Source organism: Enoplosus armatus, chromosome 8 (assembly GCF_043641665.1).
Source record: "Enoplosus armatus isolate fEnoArm2 chromosome 8, fEnoArm2.hap1, whole genome shotgun sequence".
NCBI classification, from domain to species: domain Eukaryota; kingdom Metazoa; phylum Chordata; class Actinopteri; order Centrarchiformes; family Enoplosidae; genus Enoplosus; species Enoplosus armatus.
In genome coordinates, this window is record NC_092187.1 from 10758272 (window position 1) to 10782774 (window position 24503).

At 40.3% G+C, this 24503-nt stretch overlaps 1 protein-coding gene across 1 annotated transcript in view; it reads right to left on the reverse strand.

Moving 5' to 3' along the window:
* Positions 1–24503, reverse strand: part of kif1b (kinesin family member 1B) — a 52918-nt gene that overhangs the window by 14675 nt on the left and 13740 nt on the right. Inside the window, exons 3-23 of the mRNA XM_070910564.1 lie at positions 21530–21606; positions 21229–21408; positions 20371–20439; positions 19811–19989; positions 18932–19043; positions 18321–18398; positions 18156–18221; positions 17960–17977; positions 17511–17586; positions 16933–17011; positions 16684–16826; positions 15844–15885; positions 13898–14109; positions 12175–12254; positions 11541–11616; positions 10298–10377; positions 9746–9852; positions 9338–9421; positions 8850–9030; positions 8652–8724; positions 1109–1214 (exon numbers count right to left, since the gene is read on the reverse strand). Coding sequence (XP_070766665.1) covers positions 1109–1214; positions 8652–8724; positions 8850–9030; positions 9338–9421; positions 9746–9852; positions 10298–10377; positions 11541–11616; positions 12175–12254; positions 13898–14109; positions 15844–15885; positions 16684–16826; positions 16933–17011; positions 17511–17586; positions 17960–17977; positions 18156–18221; positions 18321–18398; positions 18932–19043; positions 19811–19989; positions 20371–20439; positions 21229–21408; positions 21530–21606 — 2118 coding nt within the window. The remainder of the gene's footprint in view (positions 1–1108; positions 1215–8651; positions 8725–8849; positions 9031–9337; positions 9422–9745; positions 9853–10297; positions 10378–11540; positions 11617–12174; positions 12255–13897; positions 14110–15843; positions 15886–16683; positions 16827–16932; positions 17012–17510; positions 17587–17959; positions 17978–18155; positions 18222–18320; positions 18399–18931; positions 19044–19810; positions 19990–20370; positions 20440–21228; positions 21409–21529; positions 21607–24503) is intronic.

The window sequence follows — 24503 nt, forward strand, 5'->3', positions numbered from 1 at the left end:
ACACATATACACATACAATGTGAATACACATAAAACCAAAAAAGATCATACCCGTAGTTTTACTTGTTTTAGTCCAACCACAAATCCAGTGTACTTTACTGCCTGTAATTTTAAGTTTTCCATCATGTGGCCTATGTTATCACCATTATTTTAAGTCCATATTTCTTGCAAGCAGTGACGGTGCTGAAAACCTTTCCGTTGTGTTGTGTTCAGGGACCTCCAACATCAGAATTTACAGAGTCAGCCACAGAAAAGTAAATTAAAAAGCACTGCTTTTGGACAATCAAACCCAGGCAGACAAACAGGGAGCAAATGTGGACCTGTTATTGCTCTTAACTTAATTAACAACTATATTCCAGTGAACAGTTTTATTTCGACAAAATAACGTACTTCCTAGATTAATGAGAATACTCGGAATGAATGATAAGTTAATTATTATGATGCTGTTTGGTTTGGTGAAATCAATAATGTTTGCAAACACAGGAGTAAATCAGGACTATATTATCAATCAAGTCAGACAGACAAAAAGCTTATTTGTCCTTCTTCAGTCAAAATGTGTCACTCGAGGAGGCAAAACGTTTGCTGTGGTGGATTACAAATCTCAAGATTCTGTGGGTTCACTTTCATACTGTACGGAACAGAATTTCAACCAGCGGCTGCTTGGGAAGTAGAGAAATGCATTTATATTGTAGGACAGCTTGCTTGGGAGCATTGCTGCCAGTGATTTATAGGCAATTTGTAGCTGATGGGCTAAAACATAAAAAACTATAAGTATGATCCTTTAGACTTCAAGTAAAAAGTTTTTTATTATTAGTAGTATGTTTTGATTCAAAGGAATTAGAGAATATATTACTGATGGACTAGTTTGACTTAATACCTTAAATGAGTAATTAGTATGGCAATATTAACCCATTATAAATAATGTGAATGAAGTTGAGATTACAGTCTTTTCATTATGAAACAGAAAATACTATACGCACATCCCAGTAGATTGTGCTCTGGACAGAAAATGTGGAAGAAAACATACAGTGCATTTTTATATTTTTTGGGGGGCTTAAATACATTAAGTACAGAAATATCTGCAGGACTGAAGATTTACAGTACACACCTTCCTCTTCCTCCTCCTCCTCCAACTCTTCTTCATCAGGCGTCTCTGCTACCAGAGAAATCGTCTCCACCTGTTTCTGAAGTTCCTGCAATTTGCTCTCGTACACCTGAAAGAGAACATGGACAACCGTCCATCAGCCGCAACAATAGGTGAGCTCGGTGAGCCATCGGCACCACATTACGACCCAAAATACGCAGTATTCTGTTGGGATTACTACGCGTTCTCCACACTCCACAAATTCACCACCAGAGGTTTATTTGTGCATTAAAGACAAGCACTGAAGCCTTTGGTTACTGGTCCAAATGATGCATTGTTACAAGTAGCTACATGTGTAAATAATGCAATGTGACATGAAAATGGATTTACAATTAGATGTACACAAGAATTTTTACAGAATTTGTACATTTCCAGACCTGAATCAAAACACTATATATTAGAGTGTTTTTATATATTGCATGTACTATGTAAAACACTAGCAGTAAAAGCTATGGATTACTTATAAATGTGTGAGGATAAATTTTTTCACACAATCAGTAATAACATCTACTGTTCATAATAAAACATAAGAAATAAACTAAAACTAAGTAGAAATAATTGATTTGAGTTCTGTTTAAAAAAAAAGAAGCAAAAAAGTATATTTTTTGAATTATAATGATTTCTACTTTCACCTTTTGAAATTATTGTTTTTGTATACAATGTTCTGGAAATGAAACTTGATGAAACATCATCTTATATTCTGAGAGAAAAGGCTGGAGTGGAAGAAGAGAGGCGCGGGTAGAAGCTGAGTCAACTGTAATCCAATGAGGGGCGCCATCATCATCAGAGCAGGACACGCTGTGGTCCCGATGACCTCATCTTGTTTGTTCAGTGTCTTCTGGGAAGACAATGCAGCCTTTTCATTTTTGTCATTAACCTCTGAACCGGCTGAAATCCCACCAACAAGCTAAAAGCTGAGTTCTCTCGATTCAAACAACCTTTGCAAATGCAATCAGCAGGTTTTACTGAATGTAGTGTCCTGCATGAAGCTGCTACTGTAACACAATGTGTACCATAGTGTACCATGTGAATGTAATATTTGAAGCAGTTTCAAAGCATGAATATTTAAGTTCTCAAATATGTTTAAAACGTGGCAAGGGCTAAATTTAATGCCTAAAGCCATGTTAGTTAAATTCATGCAGATGGGGTACTACTTTCAAATGTAATGTTTATAAACAATATTTAAAACCGTATTCATTTTAAGAACTTACAGTACCTTTAACCTGACCTGACGTGTTGTACAGTGTTTCACATGGTTCCTCCTGTGTAGTGCATACATGAAGAGATGTGATTCTGTCCCTAAACTGTTTTATTGGCAGTGAAAAACAAATACCATCCATATATAACAAATAACTGCACTTGGAGTATGTCATTTTATTTCAGTCATACTTTGAAAATAAACCTCCAGCAACACAGGGATTCAGTATATCCTCTTTTTAAACCCGTGAACACAATTGTTCACATATTTACTGTATGTTTGCACAAAGTGCTTGATTCAAGGCAACACAACTTGGTACACAGCCACAATGAGGCACTTGATATTGCAGATTCAAAAAGCAGACGTACAACACAACAGACATTTTGAATTGAGACCTAACACTGACATATATGTATATTTCAAAAGAACAGCACACTGCGCATTGTCCATTTGACGTTGTATACTTTCCAGCTTACCTGGTCGCCATCAGCACCAGTGCATACATTAAAGAACATTCTTTAATGGAGCATTTATTAAGAATGAAGAGATGTAAGCTATTGCATGCAAAAAGATAGGCAAAGACATGTAGGCGCAGGGTGGAGAGACTAGACTTGCATATGTCGTTATATCATTTGGTTTTTGTTACAGCATAGTAAGGCAGAATATACACTGTCTAAATAGTATAACATAGAAAATCATTTCATCATTCGGAACCCAAGTTTAACTTTTTGATAGTCCTCAAAAGGTCTCTCCCACTCCCTGCTGAGTGTCACTGTTTCTCTAAAATGTGGTACTGAATGTAATAATTAATGGATTATTTTAAAGCTACGAATGCAGCAAAGAGAAGACAGATTGACAAGCAGACTTGCTACTAATTCAAATAAGCATCAGCTAAAGCACAGGGGCAAAAAAACTGACATAGACGACTGACTTTACAGACCTTCATTCTGATAGATCTGTCCAGGTTGTGTGAATGTGTGATGCAGCTAAAACAAGGCAGTCCTCAAAATCTCATTTGATATGGATAGTTGTCCCGAATAACATTATGCAAACACTTCAAGTCTTTGTCCTCCCTCCAACATTTTTTAAGGCGAGTCTTTGGGAGCCATGACAACACTCTGTAGGACATCCAATCGAAACACGATGAACTGTGTGCTTACTCAGTGAACCACAAACCCAAAATGTGATTTTAAGCCCGCACGAAACGGAAACCAGAGCTCAGTTCAATGATGAGTGTTTTATACAGAAGGGGCATTATTTTGAACATTTTCAAGTAGATACAATTTTGGGAAACTTATCTTACGATTAGGTCCATCTCCTAGCATTTCAGCATAGTGATTCTTATACTTGAGAGGGTCTTTAAACTCCAGGATTCAGAGAAATAATAATATACCGCTATATAAAATGTAGGGATGTTTGTAAGGGATGTTTAAATACATTTCTAAGTATAGAGTAACTTATTAGTTAACATTAAAATGTGCGTCTTCACTAACTAATCATACAGCTTATCCATGACTTGAGGAAGTGCAAAATACTTTGCAATCAAGTGGCTTACTAAGAATTTGAATAAATCGGTATGCTCTTACTAAAGGATTAGTTTGGTTAGGCAAGTTATGACGTTTCCTTTGCAAATGTTAAATGAACCTTGTGCATGAGCACTGAATTAAAAAGAAGGGACAGAAAATATTGAATCTTAAATGCACAGCAGGATTAATATAGTTAGTGCATAAAAAGGCACTTTTTGAATGCCACTTTCTTTGACCACTATTTCAGTCTATTTAGAGGCAGTCACACAATTGACTAGGGCATCAAATTATTCAATAATCAATTTTAAAATGTCCAACATACTGGTCTTTTGATTCCAGGTTGAGGCCAATGATGATTTACGACAAATGTTTTATGAGGTACAACACAAAATGTAAGACTGCAAAGAGAACTGATTTGTCCATCCTAACATTCAGTTACATGATACATGGAAAAAAAGAAATATAGGGTGTTTTTTCAGTTCCTAATTTGGGCTACAACAAAAAGTCATAATGAAAATTTGATACTTCAATGTGTTCATAATGTGGTGGCTAAAAACATTCATGATAAATCAATACTAAAATGGCAAAGATGTAAACGCAGAAATTCAACCATGAAGATAATTTTGGCAAATCAACTCATGATTGATGAATTGTCACACATGCTGAAAAATGAACAGAGTAGGCATGGCATGTCTCTTCTGAAAAAAAAAGTCCCTTTGTCATCTGTTGGCTTCAATTCCCTATGACAGCTCTCCCAATGCTAGTGATGACAGCGCACACAATGCAGCAAAAAAAAAGAAGAAAGATAAAACTGCAAATATTATGATGATGATGATAAAATGTCTTTTTCTATAATACATACAATACTTTTGGGTCAACCAATAACACACTGATCAAGTGCAAAAGTCACGGTCAGTTTCAGCTGTTTGACTCACATGATTCTGAGCTGTTGTGATCTGTAATGTCTTTGCCTACTTAAAGTATATCAAACTAGTTCCTCATTCCACAAGTCCCACTCAGACTGTCGTCTCTCTGCTGGCTTTTAGATTAGGGGCAGACAACTGCCTGCGCATTCGCGGAGGTGCCTGAAAGTTGATTGGATGGTTAGCGTGGTCACTGTGATGGTACTGCTGATAGCCATTGAATCTGCCATCTGTGTACATCATGCTATTGTAGTGGCAAGGCTGTTGTTGATGGTGTGGCTGGGGATGAGCCGGCTGGTTCTGGTGGCGGGGCTGGTAGAAAACCTGCGTATGCCTCCTGTTGCTTTCGGACTGCTGCAGCGACTCCATGGATCCAGAGGGCCGCTGGCGGTGATTAAAAGAGTTGCTGCGGCCTCGTTCATGGGGCTGCTGATGTTGGTTGTTCCTATAGTTATGTCTGTGACCCTGGCTTAAACCTTGCTCCAAGTCTTTGCTCCTGTACTGGACTGATGGGCTAGGCAATGGGGGAGTGACTTGGATAACTGAAGCAGCCATCTGTTCTCTAGACTGCAGTCCTTCTTCAGCCTGGCTTTCTCCCTCTTCTTCCTCTACAGCTTCTTTAGGCACCTTTAGCTCAATGACCTGCTCATCTGTAATTATGATATGAGTACCGGGGCTCCACGAGTTGCGGTGCTTAGGGTTACTTTTGAAGGGGAAGCGTAGCTTGCGGTCTTCTGGGGGTATAAAGCGATGTGGTCCGGCATGTCGGCGGAGCTGCTTGGAGATCTCTTGTTGCTGAAGGTTCTTGAGGCGTAACTGCTCTTGACGCATCCAGCGCATGTGGCTTCCTCGCTTTAGGGTCGAGTCATCTCCTGTACTTTGGCCTGTTTGTGAATCTACATCCTCTACATCAGGCTTTGTAGGAACAGGAGGTTTTCCTTCTTGAGCGCTTTGAGTTATGGCAGCACTTGTAGAAGTGGCTACGCTGGGAGGCTTTTCTTGGCTCTCTGGGGTGATGAGTGGAAGGACCTTCTCCATTTTGACCATCTTGTTCCTGAGAGCACGGATCTCCTCATCCTTCACGTTATTCTGTTTCTTCACTTCGTGCAAGATGTCCTCAAGTTTATCAATGTGCACCTTGAGGTCATCCATAACAGCCCCTCCTGCTCGAGACCCATTAGTAATGACATCCTCAATGCGCTCATCCCCGACCCCCACAGTGTCCCAAACATCCCGAGCCACCGCCCTCCACGAGTCCCGCTCGTTGGGGTCCTTCTTGTTGTAGCTAGCACAAAGCTCCTTCATCTTTACAATGGCTAGGGCCTCAATTTCCTGCCGTGTGTGGCGGAAGTCATTCAGCGCTACTTCATAACAAATCTCTTTGACTGCCTGGATCTTCAGGTCAGAGATGGTCACCCACTTGGAGTCCTTGGTGATGCGGCGTCGCTGAGGAATCTGGTACATTTTAACTGGCTCTCTTCTCTTCCCACTGCTGGGTAATCCACACTTTTTCACTATGGTTTGGAGCTTGCTGGGAGGCAGCTTTTCCCTCAAGGAAGTGATCAGTCTCCAGCTCTCTTCACAAGACCTCTTATCTGAGTCATCCCCACTATCAGAGTCTCCATCCTTGAGAAAACAACACAGGAAACACACCAAATGGTCCCCCCCCCAAAAAAGGAGAAATTAAAATGGGAAATCAAAGAGAGGATGAAAAGATGGCTATTTAAAAAAAGAATGAATAAAAAGGTATGAATATGCAACATGGGAACTTCAACCAGAGTAAAGTCGAAGTTAAATCAGGATATAATACTCAGCTTAGACAGAATTTAGTGGTTCAGGATTTTAAGATTTAGGATATTTACCAAAGATGACTATTACACTGCAATACTGTTATCGAAATATTTAGCATACATCATTACTGTAAAAGATGTATGGCAACATGCAGTTCCCAGAATTATGCACATTCCCAGAATTATGATCAAAATAAAGAAAAACAACTGAAAATCCAGTGGCTTCCATTGACTTTCTTGTCAGTTTGTCATTATCTCATATTTTCTCTAATGAAATGATGATATAGATATGAATAAATTCACTTGTTGTAAATAAGGCTTTTCACATCTCCAAACTGGGGATTTCAGCTTTGACAATATTGTTCCCAATGTTGCATATTGATATTAAAAGTAAAGGTAAAGCATGTCTATCATGATTAGAAAAGACATATCAATAGAGGATAGCTGCTGACTGGAGCACTGGAGTATCGTTTTGTGATATTCCTCTTCTTTATTGAAAATTTTGTGTGATTTGAAGGCTGGATCCCAAACATGTTACAGTGGCATGCATGTGGATGGATTTTTGGAGCTTTCCCCCTTTAGTCCAGAAGGTTTGAGTGGCTTTAGTATTAGCGGTGAGTTAGAAGACAAGAGTGTTCTTGCAGTTGATCAGAAAGCCAGTAGAGAGGAGAGGCAGAAGTGAGGTAAGTGTTAATCCACTACAAGAAAGATGTTAGTTGGAAAAAAAATGCAGTTTCTCATTTTTCGTAGACAAAGTACATTACAGATCACAACCATTTGGTACAGATAATTCAGGTCTTGTGTATGATACTGTATCTGTGGCTAGAATTGGACATGTTATGTCGCTGGGAGTCTGAGCCCTATGCTTGTAGCTCTGCACATAAAACCACCAGAGTATGGAACAGGTCTGTGATTCACTGATTCAACTGTAAGCAGTGATAACTGTTGTTGAGCTGTGCCCTCAGTGTGCTACACAGATGCCAGGTACGGCTAGCAAAGAGAGGTAGCCAAAGAAGTCAATGAGAAACCACATTGTCACTATCTGTCAAAAAACTACAGCAGGACTTTTTGTTATCACAATGCATTGTACATGTCAGCAACTGCATTGAAGAGATGAAACTCAGGACAAAAACAGAGCAAGGAAACTAGAGTAGAAATCTAATCCAAGCAAATCAACAGCCACTTCAAAGATGACCAGCTCAACAGCAAACACTGCAACTTAGTCAAGAACCAGTACTGAATGAGTTAAGAAAACATGCTATTAACATGAACCATGCAAAAGCAGCGTCACTTAATAAAAACAATGTGTGTCAATAAGACCAATATTCAATCAGTTTTAAATGAGTTTTGATCTTGATATCAAATCAACTTTAGCTGTAAGTTGCTGTTTTGCAAGATTCAGATCCACTATAGAAGACACAAGAAAAGTGAAAACAGGGATTCAAAAGGGGAAAGCTTTACAATCTAATTCTCACTCGATCAAACTGCTACAGAAAAAAAATTTTAAACTCAAGAGGAAGGCGAGTAAAAGCTCATCAGTCTCAAACCAGAAAAACTTCCATGCAAGAAGAGCAGACATGCGCTAGGAGTAAAAGTGTGATTCACACACAAACACACACCCACACACACACACACACACACACACACACACACACACACATCTCAAAAGTGTAAGAGCTCAGAGTGAGAATTAGTACTAATCAGATTTGAATGGACCAAATGAAATCCAAAAAACAAAAACTAGCTTTCCAATTGTAATTGACCATAGAAAAACCATGCTCTAACTTTGAATTCCACTTATGACAGATGTCCTGAAGTACATTTCACTCAAAGTCACATACAAAATATCACAAACTACAAGAGCTGAATCACTCAAGAAGCTGCCTTTAAATTATAACTAACTTGCAATAAGCATCAAATATAAGTTATGGCTTAATATCTATTAAACCCACTCCATAGCTACTACTAAATAGTCTACAACTCCTGACATGATGATTACAGAAAACAGACTGAGTCAATTAAAAAAATCACAAAGTGGGTTTGATTAAATTCCAGCTTATTTGAACTCACCAGTCGCTGTTGCTCCAGAAGTTGGTCTGCTTCTTCCTTCTCCTTTTTGTACAAGATTTCCATCTCCGTGAGCCTACATAAATGGGAGAAATACATCAAACAATTCATGACATACTGTTCAATTCATATTTGAAACCCAACAAATCAGACTACTGTCACAAAAACATTCAAATATAGCCAATAGGATGGATTGCATACCTTTTCTCCATCTCCTGCTTCATGTCGATGCCCTGCTTCTCCAGAAGTTCTCTCTGAGCAAAGGTCCAATCCACCGGCTCCACCGGGGTTTCGGCAGATGGTGTCTTCTCCCTTTCAGCTCTGGCCTGTTCTGGGTGGTTGAACCGAAAGACATGGTTCTTTCCCATAATGATACGGTTACCTGAAAGAAGGTGTGGCAGAAATAAGCGTGGAGAACATGAAATGAGCAAAGGCACTGCTCCTGTAAACAGTGTAAATGTAAGAGCTACAACTTTAGCTTTCACCATGTTTCTTCACAAACTTCACAAGACGTGTTCTGAACCACATTGTATAACTATGATTCATGAAGTCCAAGGAAAAACCCATAAAATGAATTCAGTTATCTAGTCGATTAGGAAATCAATCACCTCATCTCGGCCTACAGAGATAATACAAATATGACATTTACCAATGAATTACAACTGTATTTACCAAAATGAGATATGTACCTGAACGAAGCTGGATTGCATCCTCAACACGCTTGCCGTTGACGTAGGTTTCCGATCCCTCGCAGGGTACCAGCATGACGATAACTTCAGCAAAAACACACCAACCATCAAATCTCATATCTATATCCCATCCAGTGTATATATTGATCAATGACACTTATAATGCATAATGTTTCCATTAGCAACAGAAGATGAATTTTTGAGGCTATATTTATGCACTAATTTAATCTATTGACAAAGTGCCACGGGTTGCTCTTGCAGGTATTTAGGAGCTAAAGGTTTCTGTCTTTAAATTAGACCTGAAAGATGTCTCCTTTCTTGCTATTTCTCTGCTTAATTCAAAATAATCCATATTTTCAATACACATCCATACATACACCAAAGCAAACTCATAATATGGTGCCTCACCATCTCCATTGGCATTCCTCTCGCTGCGGAAGATGCAGTGCTCCTCCCTGATATGAGCACCACTCAAAACAATGTCCTGTCGTCTTTCAGCATCAGCCTGACCCACCCTGAAACAATCATAGAGGCCATTTTGAGAGCGTGAACGCTGCCTTTTCGTGGTATTGGCAGCCATTTTGACAAAAAGTGGGCGGCAGAAGTTAAATGGAACCTTTAGACCATTACTTTTAGAAGGCAGCACTTCTAAAGCACTATAGTTTCTTTCGTCTGTGATTCTGTCATCTATTATTGTCACTCTGGGGCGCGACTGTAACAAAATACTCAACTGGAATAGTCTAGGGGCCAGAAGGACAAAGAGGGGAGGAAAGTAACTTTAGACACTGAAACTTTTTGAGATCAGTGGCAGATTTTAAGCCAGCTTTCTCTGAAAGTTCCTCTCGCTTAACATCAAAAGAGGAAAAGTGGAATATAGAGTAGTTTTTCAGTCTGGGAGAAATTCCAAACCTTTCCACATCCTCTACAGCATTTCAGTGTCACCTTTCAGGTATTGGTTACCTTGTAATTCCGTCTTTGATGTAGTAAAGCAGACACTCTGACATGAGGGGATCCTCATTCAGGTTAACCAGGTGTGGAGTCTACAGATGACACATAAGAGGAAGACAGGTAACCACAAAAAAACATTTCTAAGATTTCATTTCTTTCATCAATATTTCAGAGCTGAAAGTATTCCAATACTAAAAATGTTAATCAAAGAGTTTCATATGAAACACTGTTGATGTGGTCAGTGATATACAGTGCATGAACATGGACAGAAATGGTCACATGACACAGGGCTGGCACCTCTAGAGTCCGATACACCATAGTACCACTACAAACAATGCTAGCAACTACTCAACACCAACCTTTTTTGGGGAAAACACCCCATTAAAGTCTGCATAGAGATCACAAGGCTAACCCATGGAGCAGCAGTGAGTGAAACGAGAGAGAGAAAAGGAATGGAAGACAAATGGATGTGAACAAAAGGAGAGAAAAACCCTAAAACATCAATTAGCAACAGAGGAGGAGGGTCAAAACATTCCTAAAGAATGATTCACTTCAAAGAGGGGAATTTTCTGAAACCACTGCTAATCCAACGACAGCTGGCACAGTCAATGATTAAAAGATAACAAATCTTTCTCTGTCACAATCGTGACTCTTCTGACAAGCGTACACAAGCACATCTACTGGTCTGTATGTTGCTGCCATACGGCACTTCCTCGACTGACAGATGCTGGAGAGGTAAGGAGAGTGAAGGGAATGTACCATTGCTTGTAATTTAATAAGCCTCATGACAGCACTGATAGCTCTAAGCAGCTAAAGGAAAGGTTTGAATAATCTACTCAGTGCCAAGTAGTATATTCAAAAAGAAGTGGTTCACGCAGTCTATGAAAAATTTTACTTCAAAGTATATTTCAAAATCACTACTAAAGACTTAACTAGACTAAACTCTGTCATTTATGGGGCTACATCTAGTGCAGGAAAGGTGCTTTGTCTGCTATTTCAATTAAACAAACCTTCTTGGTGGGAAAACAATCAAACTGCTCATCAAATGGAGTTTCATGGCTAAGCTGAGTGTGTGAAGGAAGCAAATAACAAAGAGTGGAAAGACAGACAAGAATGATAAAGTGAATAGATGAGAAAAAAACAGCAATGGTACAGAAAGGGTCTCATGGAAAAAGATAACTTAGAACCCCCATGGGAAATTTGATACAGTCCCCCCGCAATCGACGTCTGAGCTTGTGTTTCATGTCTGTTCTACCTTTTTAGGAGAGAAGACCCCCAAAGTGCCTCCATCTTCACGGATTGCCACACCCATCTCCGCAAGCAAGGCCTCCCTGTAGTGAAGGAAAAACATTTGTAGGCTCAGGAACAATACTTCAAACTGAAAACATCGTCAGTGCCCTCTCACAGTATGTTGCACATATTCACTTTATTTTCAGCAAAGAGCCTTTGTGTTCATAAGAGAAACAGAAGTGAGAAGTGATGGTGTGCAACATTACAGCAAGTGATTTGTGGCGTGACAACAGGCAGAGAATGGCACCAGTGAGGCTCAATAGACAGACGGTAGCATGGTTGACGTCTGCAGCCACAGATGAGTGGATAAAGGGGGGGAAAGGGTGTGAGAGGGGTGTCAGTGCAGCAGAGTGTGACGACAGAGAAGGGAAGGGACATGAACAGAATGAGTGCCGAGCAAATGAGACAGATAGGTGAAGAAAATGAGACAGACAGCACAGAGGGGTGAAAAGACAAGAGACAGAGCTATAGGGGGGTTGTCTAACACTGACAGGACACAGACGAATTGAAGGAGGTGTGGATGCACACATGGGACACACACATCTCCCCCCTTGAGACACAGAGATGGAAAAGAACAGACACCATCTGCCCATACTGACCTCTCCATGCGGATTGCCTCCGTCTTTCGCAGTTTCTCTTCCCAGGTTTCATTGAGCTCGGCAATGATCTTTTCTGATTCCTGAACAGCAGAGGCAAAGTGTGAGGAAAACACAACCAGCGTACGGTGATCTTAACTATTAGCGGTGCAGTGGTAACAGTGTGTTTAGCTCAGTAACAATAGGCACACCCAGTCTGGATTCATGAGATATAATTTGTTTCTTTCATTATGGAAGTTTAGAGTCAGGGATAAAAATTTCAGATAGAGGGGCAGGGTAACATACTGCTGTATATTATGGGAACTATATCAACTTATGAGTTTCCCCTCTAATCATGTCGCTTAAAGCTCTAGTAACCACCCAGTACAGACACTACGTCTGTTCTTTATCTTTTAAAGCAGTGAGGTAGTTAGCCTTCAGGATATTGATATATTCTGTGACATTTGTTTGCGTAAAGGTAGTAACAAAAAGGCAGTATATAGTAGTCATCATAATGAATTGCTATGTTGGGCAATACTGACAATAATGTCAGCTTATATAAGAACTGTAAAGGTAACCTTCACTGTAATCTTTGTTGCTGGGTCACTAAAATAGCTGCAACACCTGTAGGGAACAAAGAATGTGAAAATGATGTGCCTCACTATTAGAGCTAAAAGCCAATAAGACTGGATCTATTTTAGTCCAATTTCCTCCATATCTGCGTCGGTGCTTGACGTCATTGGATGACAGACGGACTGGGCACCGTGGTTGGCATGGAAACTGCAGCTCCTCATGGTTGGCTGTTGCAATCCTATGTGCTCCCTTATCAACAGAGTGAGAGGTCTACTGCGTGCGTGAGAGATGTAAGGCCACATAAGGACTTATAGGCAAGACATGTTTTGATTAAAGTTTGTGTGTGGGCTAAAATTAAACAACAGCCTTGACATTAAATGAACCTCTAAATTACTGAACAAATACTACACCGAAGCTTTGATTGTAAGTTGGTATGAATTTCTTGACTTTTAAATCAGTTTACCTCTATCTAGATATTTCAGCGTTTTGGAAACAGTTACTATAAAATGCAACTCTAAATACCACAACCTTTATCTACTGAGGCATCTTTTCAAATATTTAATAAAAGGGACATTTTCTTATACTGTTTAAATCAAACAATTTGACAATAATTGATTTGATTAACAATTACAGTGTGCTTATATTATTATTGTAACACCCAAAACAAGCAGTAAGGGAAGCTTCTCCTGTGCCACATACAGATTTCTCACAGCAGGCAGTGGAGAAAATATTGTTGACAGAGAAGAAGAGCCAGTGGAAGAAATCAAACAACTCTTGATTTATAATAATCAATATTTAAGGGTTAGGTTTTGGTCATTTACACACGTTTCAATAGTGTTTGAAGATTTTCTTCTTTTTTTTAATAAATGAGATAATGATATATGCAGATATTATGGAAATGTTCATTGTAAAGCATGTCTTGCATAAACATTTACAAGCTAGCCCATTTCCCCACATGGCACAAGATAGGCCAGATTTTAGCTCTAGTGAGGGCATGTTTGAATGGCAAAAAGAAAAAACTTAAGACCTAAAAAAACTGAAGTTAGAGATAAACATAGCCAGTGTTGAGGGTCTTAGCAGAGTGGGCAGATATCTGCGGGACTCTTCTTCTCTCTTAACATGAGACATCAAGTGTGATTTGAAGACTGCTGCAGTCTACATGGGCAAACTTTACCTTGAGTCTTTCGATAGCCTCCTCTCCTCCAGGGGTGGACATGATGCGCTCCTGGATGCTGGTGACCGACTGAAGGCCCACCTGGCTGCTCAGTGAGCCAGAGGATGGGGAGGCTGTCAGGGAACCAATAGGGGCTGTGGAGAAATGGCCAGGGCGTTGGTTCTCTGAGGCTATCAAGTATCTATGCTTATTGTTCTGAATGTCTTTGAGGTCTGAGCCAACAGCAGGAGAGAAAAAGAGCAGAACACAAAGAGAGGGGTAGTCCCAGGACAGGATAGGGGGAATAAACCACATAAAATGAAGGAAACAAATACCAAATAGGAGGAGAGAGAGGAGAGAAAGAGATGGGGAAAGAGAAAGGACAAAGGGGAGGGAAGACCAATGTAAGACACATGTTATACATTAAAGGGTTAAGACAAACACGCAGCATAATGGTCAGCTACAGAGAGCAGCAGTTTTCACTCCAGGTAGTTCACAACAGTCAGCTTGCACTAACTCTTCAACTCTCTTTAAATTTCAGTTTGTACTCTAGAGAGTTTCCAGAGGGCTGTTTTTATGTGGGCCGGAATTACAGGGCAGAGCAATTAACTCTGAGCGCTTAAATTCTAGTTTGTGCGATTCTGAGGAAGAGGGTGACTTCACTTTGTTGCTTTTGTTTTGAACTCTTAATGTGAATGAGAACACACTGTGTGAAAACTGCTATCAGTGTATCAACTGCAGGATGGGAGGGAGATGGAGACTGTAAGGAGGTCCAGAGGGAGGATAGATGAGAGTCGTTGACACATGCTGCCAAAGTTCAGCCCGCAGTCTAGTAAGTTGAATTCACCGCACACACGCGCAAACTCACACATCCACCATAACATAGCCACAGCAGCTTCACTTAAGGTTAGGTACGTCAATATAATAGCCTCAAGTACCTCTGACGTAACACAGACTGTGCCTTCTAAGAACCAAATAAAAATAAATAAATAGCCAACAAAAAGTAGAATTTAACTAATTTGGGAGGTGTTGACATTGTGGAGATAAAAATGTGTACTGCTGACACTGGCAACATATTTTCACATTCCAGAAAACTAGAGAATGCATCAAGACCCAACTACTGAGCTACTCAACTTTATTAGTTCGTAGTGGGATAACAGCAGCAAAAAGCTAAATTTCACCCTGCAAATTAGTTAAAGCACATGAACACCTGCTTTTGGTCAGCAACAATTTACAGGTTAATAACATTTACACAGATTATTAGCTCAAAAGGGCAGGAGGGAAAAGGTATTAGGGATGTTTGAGAATACAGCACAGGGCCCACTAGCAACTAACTATTCAATCCAAACTATCACAACACACCAGAATTAAGTCTGTACACATACACCTCTGGTGTGGCTACTTTTAAAATTTTAAAAACATGCACCTTTACGTCTGTAGCTCTGAGCCTCAGTTTGAGAACTGAGGAGTGGCAATCTAAAGCTTTGAGCACTGTCACCTGCAGCGGATGGTTAGTAAAAGAAGAAGAAAATAAAATGCAGAAAGACCACTGTCAAGAAATAAAGCTTAAGAAAGTGATGTGGGTGTGTTGGGGGTGGGGAAGACAGCTACTATAGACAAGCTATTCTAAAGTTAAAGTTCCTAAATAATCCAAATACAACTTGCGATACAGTTGGGTTTGAGCCTGCTAATAGCTGCCTCACCGCCATCATTCTGAAAAATAACAGAAACAAGCGCAAAGCATGCTAACCTAGTGGCATGCTAGCCCTCGCCAGATCAGCACACCTACAAAAGCCTTGCATTTCTGACTCTCCTTCTATTAAGCTTTTGCTTTTTCAGCATTTACATGCAAAGCTGGTAGCAGATTTAATATACAGGTAACAGGGGGCATAAGCAATGTTAGCTATTATTAATAGGGCAAATAGTGATAGGCAAAGGCAATTCATGACTACCACACATATACACACATTTGATTCCACTTCCTGGGCAATCATCCCCCATAGGATCAACTGAGGGGAAGCAGGAAAAGATGAGAAGGGTCAGAGGTCAGCACCAGTAGAATGGGAGGAAAAGGTTACAGACATTTCTTAGTGAGCTGGATGAGAATAATACTGAAAATGAGAAAAAATGGCATCGAATGACTTGTTAAGTGCCATGTCATTTGACATGATCTGAGCAGGCATTAGCAAGTAGGCAGGTTATTAATCAGTTCAGATATTAGACGTTATTAATGGGTGTATTATGTCTCTAATTGACAAGGCTATGAGCCATTACTCTTGTGTACAGCAAATGAAGTATGATAGTTTAATGTAGCTTTAAACTACCATTTGTGATGTCTGTCACAATCAGCCGCATGGAACCATATAGATTCTCATTAACTGACTTAGAAATAACTGTATAGTGGTATGCAACCTTACATATTCTATACATGTAGTGTTCTGTACTACATTTCATACACAGTACAAAATAAACATTATTAATGTTTATTAATTAATAGGTTTCTAAAAGCTGTTTACGTCTTTTTAGTGTTGTACTAGGCATGGGTACAAGCGCTGCGATGAAAACAAAGTTGCATGGCTGAAAGCAATGAGAAAGTGAAGTAGAAAGCAGATGTTGCCAGCTTGTTGTAGACCCTGAGAGAGAGAGAGAGAGAGAGAGAGAGAGAGAGAGAGAGAGAGAGAGAGAGAGAGAGAGAGAGAGAGAGAGAGAGAGAGAGAGAGAGAGAGAGAGAGAGAGAGAGAGAGAGAGAGAGAGAGTAGATGCTGTATGGCTGCAGATATGGACTGTTGTGATAGCATAAAACTCACTGTCCAGGATGTCTCCCAGGCCCTGGGCACGGAGCAGCTCCTTCAGTCGAGAAACTTCGTCCTTCAAGTCACGCACCAGCTTATTGTTGGGATCCTCATTGATGACAGCATTGCATTTGATGTTCTTAGCTCGGTCAGCATAGCTAAAAAAAATCAGAATAGTAATACACTTTAAATTGCAGTTAAGGATCAAATGCAAACAAATTACAAAATAATTCCCGTTATCTATGTCCCGGATGGAAAGCTTACCGGAGCGTGCTGAGAGTTTCATCATAGTTGATATCTGCAGGACTGAGGGCAGCCACCATGGCTGTTCTCGAGTTTCCACCTGATAACAAAAGATTGGTAAAGAGCTCAATTATGTGGCAATGTGGGTGAATGGCCATTTTTCTAACACACTGTATGTGGACCTACACAAGATGGATTAGTATTAGATTTATTCCAAAATACAACGTGATTTCTGCTGCACTGTACCTTAAAAATGCTCTAATAATCAATTAATAAAAGACTTTAGTCTCATTAGACTAAACTGCTATGTGTCAGGTAAGATTGAAGACACTGTACACCTCTCCTCCATACACATCTGAACCAAGAAGATGAGTGTGCTTGTCTAGTTAGGTTGAAATACAGCCTGCTGACAGTGTTCTTCGTAAATGGGCAGAGAGTAATGTACACTAGCTCTTGCCCTCACTTCATATTTCAGGATACAGATGGTTCAATTTTTCTTGCTGTCCAGGAATAATGATTTTGCTGCACAGTTTGTGGACATAAATTCCACCATATTCTGGTGGTAAAGGATGTTTATCAGGGGAAGTTAATGTTCATACCGAGGTTCTCCCTCAGCAGCCATGTCAGAACAGAGTCTCTGTATGGGATGAAGTCACTCTTCTTCTTCTTCTTGCTCTGGAGTAAACAAACATTAATTTGGCAGGTAGAAAAAAAACCCAACAACTGATGTAAGGCTTTCTGTTTTAGCCCAGAAAATTAGGGATAGCAGTTAAGACTGAACAGTATTATGATGCACCATGACACCTTACATGTAATGGACAAGAGGTCAGGTAAAATGAGTAGAGGCCTGATTTGATTAGCTTTTGCTCTGGTGCAAGGATTGGGGGTTTTACTGTGCATGGTGCCTAAAAGCCCAGCACTTAGGTGATAAAAATGGTGGTGGCGGAACAACGTGCAGCAACTTCGACATTACACATAGCAAAAGGTTATCAAATCTGCCTCATGGGGAGAATCAGAGGTCAGTGGTTGAGCTGTCAAAGGGGTTTACCTTGCTGGTACAGTTATCCTGTGTAAGCAGGCATTACAAGGACAAGAGAAGAGAAAACAGAAGGGCAGACATTATAGCATGCCAGGCTACAAACATTAATTCCTTGAAAAGACAGGGTCAAGTTGTAGAGGGTAAGAGAAACGACTGGAAAGAAGGAAAAGGAGAGAAAAGAAATAAAAACATAAACATAACTCACCACTTCAGCCAAGGCAGAGATAACCTTTCCTAATGTGGTGAGAGATTTGTTGATGTTTGCTCCCTCCTGCAACCATGAAAAGAAAATATTATTTAGGAGCCATCAAGGTAATGCTAGTCAACAGTTTGATAACGCTGGGTATGTCTGTGATAATGGGAGTCATACCTTTAGCCTGGTGCCTTTAGCTCCAGTGGAATCTGCTCGTTCACTTCCTGCCAAGTCTACCAGACTAATTTTACTGACCTGAAGAGGGAGTAAATGCATTTTAGATACATCAAGTTTATGAATTATTTACATTCGAATAATAGACAAACTGAGAAAATATGAGAATATTACTGACACAATGAGAGCACTCTCCCGAATACAAAGTTCATGAAAACAGTCAAAAATCTTAACAAGTGTAAGCCATTCTAAACATTTGGACATAACTGTCAAGTGAGATACAGCTGGGAAGTAAAATCTGATAGAGTGGCTGAACACAATAGGCATTGTATTTACAATAACAGTGTGGTCTTTGTCTCTTTGCAGTCAGAGGAAATGCTAAAAGTCAAATCTAAAATGGCTCTCTTTCTTTTTCCTTCTCCGATCACCACCAAGAGGACCACAGGAGACATCTTAGCCAAAATCAAAAAGGAGGAAACTCAATAAGTTGTAAGTAAAAACCAGTATGAAGAAATGCACTCCCAACAGCATGGGATCAGAGATATAAGTTATAAACATGTCTAATGATCTAATTTAAGAGTCAGAAGGTGGCTGTCCTTCTAGTCTCCTCTGACCTTTTCTGTGGAGAGGTCTGTTTCGCTGTCATGCTTCTTCTGTGTGAAGACAATGGTGAAAACAGCATGGGACCTGCTGCTGGTCTCATTCATGTTGGTGGCAGCCACAGTTCTGTAGGTGAGCACATACAGGCATAGTGAGGAAACACACAACAATGTGGATGTAACACATTCTTTTCCTGAGCACTCAAATTATTTTTCCCTTTTGAATTATTCAGCATTATTAATGCTAAATTCATGGTCTTGGCTATTACTGGAGCTATCATCACTGGGTTTTACGCCTATTAGAGTGAATTGAGTCTAAGGGATTACTTTGTGCGGCGGAGGTGGATAATACTTTGAGGACACCAAATACAAATACACAAGGCGCTCTCAGAGGGACAGTCACAGGGGAGATACAGGCTTTTCACGCCATGTTCTAGAAGTAAGCCTTCTGAGTCAGCACAGGAAGATTAAGGCAGGGTTCACTCCTCCCCACAGGAGCTCTCGTGACACACACACACACACACACACACACACACACACTAAAACCAACACACACATATACATCACATGCACTCATTCCAATGAGAAATATTACCAGCAATTTAAGAAAGGTTCTGTCTATGAAGAATCTCAGAGTCATCCAGGTCAAGTTTATTAAAACTTCACCATGAGGAAGGTTCTGGTGTCTGGAGTCTACAACACTGACGATCAAGCTATAAAAATCGATGTGATAACACTTCCTGATTCCAAATTATTGTTATCTTGCCGGCAATTTTCTGCCTAAATGATCTCAATCTTATGAGGTTGTAGGTTATCACATCATCACAGCTATCACCAGCACTATTACTCCCCCTGATTCCCATGATCCCTGTATGATCCCAGGGCTTGGCTCACCTGGCCTTGTTGCCGGCATCCATTAGGTCAGCGATGTCTGTGTAGGAAGTGACGGCTAGCTTGGACAGATCCTCCACGTAGGGGCCCAGTAGCGGGTGTTCTCGCACTCGCAGGTTCCCTTTGTTCTTGGGGTTGAGCAAATCTCGCACTCGTTCACAGTAGATCTCCATGTAACTGACCTAGAGGCAATTGCAAAAGTAACAGATTATCAGTTCAGGTGCCCCCCTGCAACATCATGAATCACTAATATGAAGTTGAATGTAAACTACAATAATGCAGGTTCAGGTTTTTTTTTTTACTGTTGATCCACATCAGAATAATTTACTGTTATGAGACTTTTACTTATTTTCCAATGTGAGAAAAAAATGTACAATTTAATAAAATAATGTGAAGGAATGCGCTGAAGAAACCCATCTTTGAGGGTTCAGCCAATGTGTGATTGATGTCTGACTGTTACCAGGTGTACTGTTAGGAGAAGGCTAGGAATGGTTCATTAGAGGCACGCCAACACAAGAGTCAGAGGCAGGAGCTGAGAACAGGGATTACAGTCTGAGACTCACCTCTACTGAGTAGGAGAGCTCCTCTTTGTTGCAGTCCTCATTGATTTTCTCAAACAGATCTTCACAGAGCTGAGAGGCAAAGAAAGATGATTAGTGCAAATGAAAGGTGAAAGGGAGGATAAATAGGAAGGAGATCCGTGGACCAACAGATAAACAAAAAAGTAACAAACTATTCATTTGCATATACAGGAAATCATTTAGCAATAAAACATCAGACCGAAAGATCGAGAGCATGAGCAAATGAGACACCTAATGATTATTATTGAGTAAATAACAGCATAAATGCTAGAATGATTCAAAAGTTGGAAACAACATAGTGAGAAATATCTGACAAGAAAGATTTTGACAGCATTTTAGACGAGGGATTGCACTCTTTATTTTCATTTGTGCAGAACTTTAGCTGCGATGGAGGAAGACCCAAGGAAGCAGGTTCAACAATTTTGCAGAATGAGTACGTATAGTGATAATATTTCCAGTAGAAAATAATTAATATAGAGTTTGGTGTCATCTGCATCGAGGGAAAAGACTAATTACATTAGATGATATGATCAAAAGGAAAACGTGGTGGATAAAGGGAGGGAGCTCAACTAACAAACCTTTGGGGGGACACCTTTGGAACCAGATGTCGGTCACACTCTACTTACTAATGCCATTATAGTGTCTATCAGACAAATAAGGTCTAAAGGGTCATAAAACAAATCAAAAGTCATTTGTACAGTAAATCAATTTTGGTGATATTTCAGAGGAATAAATATAATTCTTGTAAAGTACTGTATGCTGGGTTTAATCTGGCCCATGTCCCCATCTCTACTGCAGTTTTACTAAACCAGGCCGTGGCTTCAAGGGGAATCAACAAACCATGGGAATGATTCCTTCCTGCCCCTCCTCCTGTTTGCCCATCATGGTGTAGGACTTGCCAGCTCCAGTCTGGCCATAAGCAAAGATGCAGACGTTGTAGCCTTCAAAAGCATGAGCCAGCATTTCCTTGCCAATATCATTGTACACAAGGTTCTGTGATGCAAAGGAGGGGTCTTCCAGCTGTGGGAAAGACAGAGAAATGACTTAAAATGGATAGAATTTCAATAAACTCATGGTATTTCAAATTGAAAAAAAAAAAAAATTATATATATATATATATATATAAAATGTTCAAACTCACCGTGGTGTGTGACCAGTAGGAGTAATCAAAACTGAAGGTCTTTGCGGGTTCCTTTGGGGCTTTGGGGTTGGTAATAGCTGTGGGAGGAGAACAAAATTAGTAACGTGGTGGATAATATCATGGTTTGAATGTGAATATGAGGCAACAACTACTTCCATACTCTTGTAGTTGCAGAAGTTATTTAATTCATGAAATGTCATCTATCAAATTACCGGATTAAGATTTTAATTCAATCCCTTCAACCACAATTTAGTATCTAGCAAAAGTCTCTTCTATGCAGTCAATTTGAATATTAGCAGGGAATCTTTCACCAACTACTCATCGAAACACAAGTTTCTACCCTGGCCTTGTGGTTACTTTACAAGCCTATTGGCCTTTGTTCCTACTTAATGTGTCTTTTTGTCTAGTTCTAGTTTACAGCATCAAATCAAATATGTTTCAGTTTAGGTTTTTTTTGTTTGGTTTGGCACATCCACTTTCTTGTGCATGCCAATTGGCTTTATATCACTCTTGGACTAGTAAGGGAGGGTTCTCACTTAAACATCAGTAAGATTTAACCAAATTCCCATCTTTCATTTGAAGAGATTATTCATGCATTTCTTCTCAACGTTCTCAAAAAACAAAATGTTACATTTCAGTTTAGTTTCACAAAAACAAAAACACTAAATGGACTGTCTAAATGGACCGATTTAATATACTAATTGTTTTTATCCTGGTTGGCAAATAGTACTTCAAAGATCCTGTTCCTCAATCAGAGGCTAACGGTGAGATACAGTATTTGGAACTGAAAGTCACATGATGCCAGTGACGGATTATGGGCCATCTGCTTTTTTGAGAACTGCAACTCTTGTGTCAAGTTTTTCCAAACACGCCATCTTAAATCAGTGTCTTAATTCATCGTATGCATTGATAAGATTGTGAAAACAATACAGTTCAAATAATGCACATGTAGCTCACTCCCACTATACCACCTTCACCTGTTGTATCTGAAAAAGGCATGATGACACAATATTTCCGCCCTACACAGGCATTCCCTATGGCCACACAGACATTTCTTAATGAACAGGAATCTGCAGCCATGCCTGGCATGTCATCCCTCTCAACCATGCTTGCTGTTACCCTTGGGACTGGTGTTCAAGCTTTCCACACCGTGCACTGGATATGTGGCGAAGTGAGAGGAGACTAAGAATTTACTGTAACTTATTTGTAGAAATCCGTACCCCAGTTGTTCCTCAAATCCTCCTCTTAGACAAACTGCACTTTTATTGACTGCCTTGTGTCAGGGCCAATGCAGAGAGTTTGCTCAGGCTAAACAGACCAATGCATACCTCCACCGTCAGAACTAAGGGGGGGAGGTGAAGAGGAGGGAGCAACAAAGAGGCCAGTGAAAAAAAAGGGCTTGAGAGATGAAAACGGGTGTGCTCAAGGGCCTAGCAACAATCCAAACAGACCAACAATAGAAACCAATGGCAGGACAAAAGGAAAAACTGTGAATCTGCATCTTAGTAAGAACAACATAATCTGTGTATTTATAGCATTTTCACTCTTTCCAAGCAAATCTCCAGAGTGAGCCACAAAGCGGTAATTAGGCTTGTTTCATGCAAATTCTGCGCTTTGCTAATGGGCAAATTAAAGCCAGGTCTGGCTCCTCGACATGAGGGTGCTTGAGAGGCTTTTGCATCAAGATGTCGCAGGCAGAGTGCCTTATGTGTTCAGAGGATTTCAGCACACTTATCAATAATGCAGGAGATGTGGAGAGACAGGGATTGCATATCGCCCTCCACAGGTCACATGCTGACAGAAAAGCACAGCGTGTCCTCAAGAACCAGAACACTAACTGCTCCATGCTAAATATGTGATAATTATAGCAGCTGCCATTGCACTGAAACTCAGGTAGTTACAAACCCACAATCTTCAAACAGGTTAAGGTGCACAGGCGGAGCAGCAGCTTCCATATTGGGCACTGGAAGAGGATACAGCAAGACAGGTGGCTAAATAAAGCCAAATTTCACCTTTGACCTGCCTCCAAAGGGAAATTGGAGCCAGGGCATGAAGAAATGAAGGGGGACTTAGGTTACCAGTGCCCCTATTCCCCTTTCCTGGAACAATTTACAGCGGCTATTAATGAAGGGGCAGCCTAATTCAGCGTCATTCAGTGTCAGCGAGGCAACTTAGAAGTAAAAACAGAAAGATGATGAGACAGTGCCACGTGTGGGGCATTTAGACAGTGGGATGCCCATGACTGACCAGCGGACTGACGGTGAAAAACTAGCCTTACTGGGAATCACAGCTGTGTTCTGGCAAGACAAGAAACGATGTGAGCTTTCTAAACTCTGAGTCTGTCAACTTCCCCGGGTTCGGTCGCAGGCTCTCATCAGAGACAAAGGTGGATGTCGTGGAGTAAAAATGTATCCAGGGCAGCACAGAGAAGCTACAAGACAGCAGCTAGTGGGAGACTGCTCAACTCCTAAAAGGTGAATCATGCTCACGATGTGGCATGAATGTCTCATTCGATTGCCCACTCCATTGATCTCAGAACAGATAGCAGCGTCACCCATGTGGTCCTGACAATGCGTCATAAGAGTGGGTCTCTCATGTAAGAGTCTATTAAAAAAAAGTGTGTTAAAGGCAAGGATGCAGTAAGGGACAAGCCTGGCAAAGGTTACATGTGTGTGCAATCTAATTTCTTATCACTGGTACTTTATTTGGAAAGAATGACACATTGCCTCTCAAAGTATATCCAACCACTATGTCATCACTCACACATAGGTCTAAATGTTGAAGAGTGAGGCTGAATGAGGTTAATTTTATCCCTGCCATGTGATATTAACTGAATAAGACAGGAGTGGCCCATATCGTCCAGCATGACTCACCTTAACTCAGTATTAGTCACTCCACCCCCCCCACCCTTTTTTAATTTAATGCAGGCAAATAATACACATAACACGAGACAAAAATGTTTAAAAAAGACAAA